The sequence below is a fragment of the Gambusia affinis genome, linkage group LG01 (assembly GCF_019740435.1).
Source record: "Gambusia affinis linkage group LG01, SWU_Gaff_1.0, whole genome shotgun sequence".
Lineage (NCBI taxonomy): Eukaryota > Metazoa > Chordata > Actinopteri > Cyprinodontiformes > Poeciliidae > Gambusia > Gambusia affinis.
Window position 1 is genome coordinate 15,663,659 of NC_057868.1, and position 9,173 is coordinate 15,672,831.

At 38.4% G+C, this 9,173-nt stretch overlaps 1 protein-coding gene across 6 annotated transcripts in view; it reads left to right on the forward strand.

Annotated features, from left to right (window-relative positions):
• The window catches only part of LOC122821281 (myelin transcription factor 1-like), a 29,502-nt gene extending 21,285 nt beyond the window's left edge, over positions 1-8,217 (forward strand). For 3 of the 6 annotated variants that reach the window (XM_044099179.1, XM_044099093.1, XM_044099255.1), the window contains exons 18-23: positions 1,787-2,008; positions 2,850-2,941; positions 4,800-4,903; positions 5,073-5,216; positions 7,859-7,996; positions 8,125-8,215. In XM_044099179.1, coding sequence (XP_043955114.1) covers positions 1,787-2,008; positions 2,850-2,941; positions 4,800-4,903; positions 5,073-5,216; positions 7,859-7,996; positions 8,125-8,139 — 715 coding nt within the window. In that variant the 3' untranslated portion in view covers positions 8,140-8,215. Of the gene's footprint in view, positions 1-1,786; positions 2,009-2,849; positions 2,942-4,799; positions 4,904-5,072; positions 5,217-7,858; positions 7,997-8,124 lie in introns of all 6 variants that reach the window. The other 3 variants (XM_044099424.1, XM_044099507.1, XM_044099336.1) reach the window with 2 other exon arrangements.
• The last annotated feature ends 956 nt before the right edge of the window (positions 8,218-9,173 follow it).

The following is a 9,173-nucleotide window of genomic DNA, read 5'->3' on the forward strand; positions in this document are numbered from 1 at the left end:
GAAGTTGTCTTAAAGGCTGATTATCCTGAAACATACCAAGCCAAGACTCTGTCTTGGTTAATAGATTTTTATATTGTTTTACTGTTACTCTACTGTGTTAATACCATCTACAGGAAAGAAAAGCTTTAAGGATGCGTTTAGGGATGGGCAAAAATAAAACAATCAACTATTGCAAACATTTAAGAACAATTTTAGGAGTAAATAAGGATTCTAAGGGTTAAATCGAAGGCAGCTGATCATTTCTTCTTGTTTATGGAAAAGGCTTTTCAGTTCTCGTCATGGGTTTGAAGTATCAATCACAACAGTCACATTCACCGATCTGACTACGTTTTCTGGTCCATTGTTGTTCAGTGCTAGCATGCTTGTTTGGTCTTAGCGTGTGAATATAAGTGTGTTGGGAGACGAGTCAGGGCTGCAGAGTAAATGTTAGAATTATGAAATCTGACGACACTGAACCTCTTTTGCTATTGTTTACTTATTTTGACCTGGATGGCTCACAATACCTGTCTTCCCTGTCACAAAAACCAGTGCCCCTTGTCCATGAGATGCAAATGAACTGCTAAGTTTTGATCAAAAGTGTGTTGGACTATTTGTGTGTGTAGCTGCTGTTTAGTTTCTCCAGTATTGAAGTCTGAGCATTTCTCCCTACACTGGACTGTACCACACCACTAAGCTGGTGTTTGGGTGTTTTTTTGTTCATTTGTTTGTTTGTTTTGTTATTTTTACTCCGGTTGCACCTGTTCCTGTCGATTTGCCGGCCTCTAGATGGGGCTCTGAGTGAGATTCAGACGGTGGATGGAATGTTATGGTTGGGTAAAGTCGCTTCCTTCAATGATCAACGTCACATTGACAAATAAACATTAGCAAACACCTGATGAATTTTGCATTATTGTGCTGTCCACACTTTATAGTTAGGCAAAAAAAAAAAAAAACCAGCTTGTAATGTTTCTGCAGACTAGAGCATCTACCTCAACAGAACACACTGTAGAGTCAAAGTCACCTGTGGTCTACATCCAATAGAGCCTTTTCACTTTCACCACCACAGGCAGCAGTGAGTTTCATGACTGATGAGGTATGATTTCTCTACAGTCAGTTGTTCAAATCCAAAATGCAACATAGAAGCCAATCATCCAGCCAACGGTCCTCTGAATGGTCTCAACAACCCTCTGAAGCCTCACTCTGTATGCAACAGTGCAGCTGCCGTACCATAGAGCGATGCAGCGTGTCAGCAGGCGGTCAATGGATGAGCTGTAGAAGGTCAATAGCGGCTTGGAGTTCAGCTCGTGCTTCTTGACGATTCTCAGGAAGCGTAGCTGCTGCTGAGCCTCCGTGATCACTGCTGCGATGTATTTAGAGGTCGGTGGAGATGAGGACGCCAAGAAACCTGAAGGTGTGGACTCTCTCCACACTCTCGCTGTGGTATAGAGAGAGTACCTGGGTCGGTGCTGAGCTTCCTGAAGTACATGGTGACCTCCTTTGGTTTTCTTGGTGGTCAGAGTGAGGTTATTGTCTGAACACTCTCTCTGCTTCATCACCCTGTGAGATGAGTCTGAGCACCGTGGTGTCGTCAGCAAATTAACGATGCGCTTGTCGTTGTGGGCCAGACAGTCGTTTGTGTCAACCTACAATAACCGATTTTAAACAACAATCAGATCAAACTGCAAAGGCCGTAGTTTTTGTGCAATTCTTAAACATTTTACCTTGCCAACATGCATTCACCAAAAAATGTATTGAATGGAACATGAAGAAAGCGTTTAGTCAAATTAGGATTTCTGCTTATCTCCAGGTGTCCAGTTCCTGGCTGTGACAGTCTTGGACACATCAGTGGAAAGTATGCTACCCACCGTAGTGCCTATGGCTGTCCACTTGCAGCAAAGCGACAGAGGGAAGGTCTACTAAATGGCACTCCTTTCTCTTGGAAGGCCTTTAAGACCGAAGGCCCGACCTGCCCAACACCAGGCTGTGATGGTTCTGGTCACGCTAATGGCAGTTTCTTGACACACCGCAGGTATCCTGCTTTTTGTAGAAAATGTTGGTTTTGGTGTCTTGCCCAAGTACATTTGGAAGTGTGGAGCGGCTGGATGTTGAACGCTGTTCTTTATTGACCAATGTAGCTTTAAAAGAATTATATTTGTAACTATTCTAATGGCACAAAAGTGAAACAGTTTACAAACGTACTCATTATGAAGTCGAGATTTCTGCAGTAATTACAACTTTTAAAAAATGCATTTTGATTCCTAAGCTGGTCTATTAGTACCACAGTTTTTTGTTGCTGCTGTTGTTTCTTTTTTTTTCCTGTTTGCTTTCTCTATGCCGTATCCCACAAGAACATGCAGAAATAAACAAGCAGGCATTTCAGTAAAAATTTTAATTGTACAGTACAGTGTGACAAAAAATTATCTTACACTAAAATGATTCAATTTAACTATGCAGTGGATGTGGCAGGTTCACACTGATGCAACACTCTGGCAAAGGAAAATTATAAATCTAAGGCAAGGCAACTTTATGTACACAGCATCCGTCAGCCAGAGACAATTGAAATTCCTTGTACAAAGAAGTTAAAAACACACCTAAGCAGAAGAAAATGTGTCAAATAGATTAAAATTAGACAGATAAAATGTAAAAATATAAGACCATAAACTGAAATAAGTGAATAACAGAAAAACAGCCAAAAGGAAAAGAAAGGTTTTTCATCTTGGGCTGAGCATTTTAGCTGTCAGGACATTTCAGTTTGTCCTGATATGACTACAAAAAAGAAATTTTTGATGAAGTCATTTCTTCTTTTCTTTCCTTGAGGCTCCAAAATCTGTTGAGCCAGCTATAAAAATCATGACAAGAATCTTCTTTAGTCTCTCAGGTTGTCCCAGAGCTCCAGCCAGCAAGAAGAAAGTCAGGCTTCCTGGAGACGAATATATAACAGCAAAGTTCAGAGCCAGCGACGGTAAGATGAACACAGTAACGATGTTTGCCATGTATTTGCACTGTTTTATTTAGATTATTTTAGGCATAATCAGAAAAAAAACATTCAGATTTCTATTGCTAGTCTATTTGCTTTTTTTTTTTTTTTTTTTCATTTTGGGTCTCGTTCCTTTGCTCGTTGGTAAACAAATTGCAATTATCGTGGTCAGTGATGTGTAGAATATAAAATGAGTTTGTTTATGACACACAGATGACACCCATTCAAGCGCTAAATGCAGTCATAGAACAAACCAAAGTGAGGATGTACCACAGCTTTCTTCAGCTGAATGAGAACAAAACTGAAGAAATTATTTTATGGCTAAAGGAGGAAAACAATCGAGAGTCAGAACCCAAAATCTGGGTATCGCGATGAACTCTCAGATTCACTAAAGGGCAATTGCAAATTTGGCCTTCTGTCACCTGAAATATATTTACAAGATCTTGAAAAACCCAAATATGCTGTGGTGGCCTTTATTTAACAGTGGCCTGACCCAATGTCAGACGCTCTTAATAAAGGCAAGGGAAAAAAAGGGGCCCAGTGTAGGAAGGGTGTTTTGTAGCAGTGGAGGAGGAAGGCCACAGGGGGCGCCACACAGCTGGTACAAGACACACACTTCTCTTGACAAGAGGAAGAGACAGGGTTGTGTTGGACGTGCAAACTTGATCAGGATCCTAGCATGTACAGCTTATTGACATTTGAGATCTAATTTATTCCACAAAGAAGTTAGCAAAATCATTATGCACCTTATGTAATGGTTGCAAATGTTTACATTTAAAACCAGGTGAAGTCTTCTATAAACAACACAAGTGTAGCGACTACTTGTCCATGAAAACTAAAAGGCTTAGAACTTAAAGGCGATCCAAGTCAAAGTGAATGTAACTCAAATAGTCACTTGATGCACCGTGGGTTTCTGGTTTACATAAGGCCAAAAAAAGGTCCAAAAACCCTCAGAAATGCACTTCATTGTTGGTTTGTTCCGAGTTTGTAGGCAAACAACATGGTACAACATTTCACAAGATGCCTCTCCTGATCTATTTCTTGCCTTTGCCTGAATGCCTCATCTGCTCACCCACCAACTGGCCTCACTTTTAAAACTTTGCACATTTTTGCAAGCTTGTAACCTGATTCAAACCCCTTATGTTCACTTCGACTGAGTGCACATTTCATAGAGGGTCATAGGGTGCAGTGTAAATATTGGGACTGGGCCACTAAGTGGTTGACCGACTGAAAAATCACAAGACCACCCATGTGCACACAGAGCTCCTTAAAGCCTATCTATTATCATTGAAACACCCATGTCCTAAATAAACATTAATTAATTAATTAATTTAATTACCAACCAGCAAATTGATTAAACAAAAAACAAATATACTCATTATCCATCAATCAAAAAATAAGCAAATTAACAAAAAAAAATAATCAAAATTTTTAGATTTAACCCATCAAATAGAGAAATGGCTCCTATAACAAAAGTCATACAAGTTGGCATTAATAATCCTGGAAAAATAACTAGTTTTGGAAATCTTTACAGCTCTGTAATGACAATTCCTACTTTCCTCTAGTGCTTCAAATGAGACGTGAAGCCAGTCCTTTACCCACTTCCTTTCTGTCCTCCTGCATTCTTCCCTCTGATGACCGAATGTCGTCATCAAATCAATCAGTCAATTCAGAACCTCAATTTGGGAACAGCTGGAGATTAAACGCGTCCCAAACCTCTGCGTGTACACTCACAAAGTCAATACCAAAACATGCAGCTCCATCCCAGGAAGGAAGCTGTTACTGCAACACGTGACAGGCAGAAATAATATGCTTACACATCGTGTGTGATTCTGTCAACCAGTTCTGGATAATGATGAAGACATCAAGCAGCTGAACAAGGACATCAGTGAACTGAATGAGTCCAACGCAGAGATGGAGGCTGACATGATGAATTTGCACACTCAGGTGAGGTTAAAGCAAGTTCTGTCATTTTCAGACGCTCTGCAGTCGTTGGGTGCAGTTTAGCTGCCTCTCTAATTATACTCAACTTAAACTTGGAAACATGTCTATCAAAGAACCAGGGTTGAACATTTCTGCCTAACCCAATGCAGAACTTTTTCTCTTTCTGATGCAGATTTCTTCAATGGAGAAGAACCTGAAGAACATGGAGGAGGAAAACAAACAGATAGAGGAGAAGAATGAAGCTTTGTTCTTGGAGCTCTCTGGTCTGAGTCAGGTGTTAATTCGCAGCCTGGCCAACATCCGCCTGCCTACCATGGTGAGACGTTTCAAGGTTCAAACTAAGGAATAAAACAAGCAAATTCATATTATTTCTCTTTTTTTTTGTAATTAAGATTACACTTCCTCCTAAGATTACACTTTTTTATGTTTTTTTTTTGGTTTTTTTATCGGGGTGTAAAAATGTAGAAACTACAATCCAACAACATAATACTTTTTAAACAGCATGTGCAGAAGATTTCTTTTGAATACTTTGATGGAGTTTGTAATGCATCTGTGACACAAGCATGACTTTCCAGAAATTATTATTTTTTTTCTGATGTGAAACAACCCTTACCTGGAGAAAAACTAAACCCGCTTTGCCTCTGGCAGAGTTGTCTGGATGTATCTTTATGGACGCACTGCAGTCATAGAGATTCGGTGGGAAATAATCGGAAGAAATGGTTAAATGTTGTCAGTGGGGAACACAGTTTACCGAAAGCAATTGGAGGGCAGGGAAGAGTTTATACCGTTTCCAAAACCCCAATTTAGTCTGGAAAATGTAAAAGATGCACACGTCTGGATACAAACAGTGATCAAAGGTATAACTATATGTTTGTCTATTTGAAGGCAACTAAATCTTTACATTACATCGCATGCTTAATGCATCCAGCTGTCTAAAACACTGTGTGTTGTGGCTACAAAATGGATACGGTTTCTTTGTTGAGCTGTAACTTTTCAGGCACGTGGTACAAATATTCACACACAGCCTGAAAAACGTGATCAAAAACACAGCTCAGATTTTCACAAGATTATTTACAAACTATTAACCACTGACTCGCCTGCTTTTCCCGAGTGCACATTGTGTCCGAGAACGATGGCAAAAAACATTTCTAGCCAAATGTTTGTAAGATTGATAAATAAATAGATGATAAATATCTCCCAGCATGCCACTTTTGAACAGCTTAAAACTACTTAACAGTACCAGCATAACGTTATGCGACAGTACTATTATGTCTGGCTGTCCTGGCTCTAGAGACCAGTAATGGTGGTGCAGATGATATTTATCTGCTGGATGATACACAAATTGCACAGGCAAAGGATGTCAGATAAGGACAGATTAGTGCAGCCGGACTACTGACAATAGTTATGCAATGAAACTGAAACAACAACAACAAAACAGACCATGATTAAACTTTAATATTCTGCCGTGTTATTTAACAAACAAAAATGAACATTGACTCCAAACAGAGACCAGGAAACCCATTACACGGCCAAAGGGATATCAAAGGTAAAGCAAATAAAAGGAATCCTCCCTCCTCCCTAAGTCCATTTGAATCGATTACATCCAGAATCAGAGATTTTTGTTTCAAATTTTATTGATTCCATCACATTTATTTGACAATCTGCTGAAGAACTGAAATATAGCAAATAGAACAGGTAGTACTGTAAATATAAACTAAAATAAAACCAAATAACAACTTAAGAAAACAAAAATCTAATCTTCAACGGTATTATTTATTTTTTTATTATTATTGATGGTCATTCCCTCCTCCATCCAAAAGAGCAACACATTTGTGAGATCTTTAAATGTTTGCTGATTGATTTCTAGTTGAAGGTTTCTGTGGCGTGTGAAACAGGTGATTTCATGTTGATCCATGTAGCTTCTAACATTTAGGAGCAAGTGATTTCAGTTTGGTTTGCCGCATGTAGAACGATGGAGTTTGAGCTGCTTTAATGACATTCGGGTAAACTGTTCTGCACAAGGAGTGAAGAAAATGCGTCGGTCCAGTGAAAACAACTTTAGACATATGAAAGAAGAGCCTTCTGCTCTGCTGAAATAGTGATGATGAAAAAGGATTGGATCCCAGTTCAAAGCAAACAAGACAAACTGTGAAATTGGAGCGAGGTGGGAGAAGGAAATTAGTTTTTGTCCTGCAGCATCCCAAGCTTGCAGCAGCGTCTCCACGGAGATCACTCAGGATAATTTAACTGCTTAGCATTCAGAGGGACAGAGTCAGGGCCTCTCGTGGTTTTACTGGTAGCTCAGTTAAGTGTTACTTGCTTAGTGAGTTTGTTAAAGTATTTTAACTGGAAGGTGGAGTTATTTTTGTTCTTGTTGTTTTGTTTGATAATTTATATTAAAGAGAAGCTCTCTATGTTTATTCCATACCAGCGTAGTGCTGTTTGAAACATCAATGCTGGACTTATTCCTTTATATATTGTGAATTAATCAAATAAATTAGGGCCTGACTTACATGGCTGTCTGATGTTGAGAATAAATAATTTTGTGTTTTTCTTTCGATCTCTTTTAGCTGGTTGCAAAGCTAAAGCTAAAGGAAATGACCTGTTAGGAAACGCCCTCAAAGCTAAGGGTAGAGGATACGACACACTAGGGAATTTCCTTTCTATGGCGTAGCTTAGATAGAGGCTAACAAAGGGAATGGAAAACTTTTGTTTGATGCCTCTTTGTCCTGCGAACTCCTAAAGGTAGCATGAGAAATGGACCGGCTGTATTTTGGTATTAATATTAATAATAAATACAATTCGTGAATTCAACTCACCGACTCTTCTTCAACCTCAAACATCAAGAACTCAACAAGGAGAACAGATAAATTCTCCACACTGACGATCCAAATCAACTCTACAAATTTATGAATTTATCCCGACTACTAATCTTGACTTCTGAACTCGTGTTTTCAGCAGGAACCAGTGTCCGAGCAGAACTTCGATAATTACGTGGAGACTCTGACCTACATGTTCACCAATAAAGACTGCTACCAAAACCCCGACACCCGGGCCCTGCTGGAGTCCATCAGTCAAGCAGTAAAAGGCATAGAGGTATGATGCAAGACGACGACAAAACAAGCAGCTGCCACATTTCTTCTGAGTTCTTACATATTGTATGTGATCATTCTTCTTACTCGGTTACTTAATAACTCCACTAGTTGTTTGTTTGTTTTTTTTAGCATGTTGTTGGATGACATATGAGCCAGAACAGATGACTGCATGTCGAGTGTGTGTGTCACCGCACTGGCATCCAAAGGTCACTTTAAGTCAGGAAGACAAAGTGCATAACCAGGAAATGTGCAGAACAAAATAAAAAAAAGAGAAGAAAATAGCCTGAGCTTAAGTGACTCTTAGTTATTACCATATCCCAAGAAATCTGATAGTACTCTACATTAGATTAGTGTTGTTGCACCTCCAATACCTAGTTTGTAGGTTTATTTTGCTATTGTTGTGTAACTATTTGTGTCCTGTGCAATTGTTAGTTGAATAACTAACTACTCAGATTTGCTGCATTATTTCTAGCTATTTATTATTATTTATCTGCTTTTTAAGTTATTTCAAAAAAATCCGAATTTAAAATATTCCAACACAATGAGAGACAAATGGTCGTTTCCTTCCTGGCTGAACAAAGAGGAAATATTTTAAGATATCAACTATGAATTATTTTCTATATTTATTGTTTATTTATGTACTGGGATCTTTTTATGTGCAAAAATTTTGTATCTACAGGTTTTTAAATAATTTTGTAAAGATTTTTGTGCTTCTGTACTTTTGCCTTTTATTTCCCCAAACTATTTTGAATACACTGCTATACAGTAAAGAAAAGGAGGCGGAGTTGTGCATATTTGGTATTTATTTGGTTATATATAAAAAAAAAAAGTGATGGTGAATATTTATTTTTTATTGTCTATGTGCTAATGATGGTTGTAAATTGATTAGCCTTTACCTTCATCTTGAAATAAAAGTAAAGCTACCATAAATCTGTTGTACTCTTCAGGTATTCTGACACCACTGCTCTTGTTTAAGCAACACACCAGAAAAGCTCCATGGTACAAAGACAATGTTTACTGTATAAAACATTAAAACACTGTGCCTATGAAAAACAATGTCATCCCCTTGAATGTTTTACTTCGCTTTTACAATCAAATCAAAATAATTTGACTTTTTTTTTTTTCAAATCCCCCACCTCTTTTTAGTTTCAAAGTATAAAAAAACATACTTCTGCAAA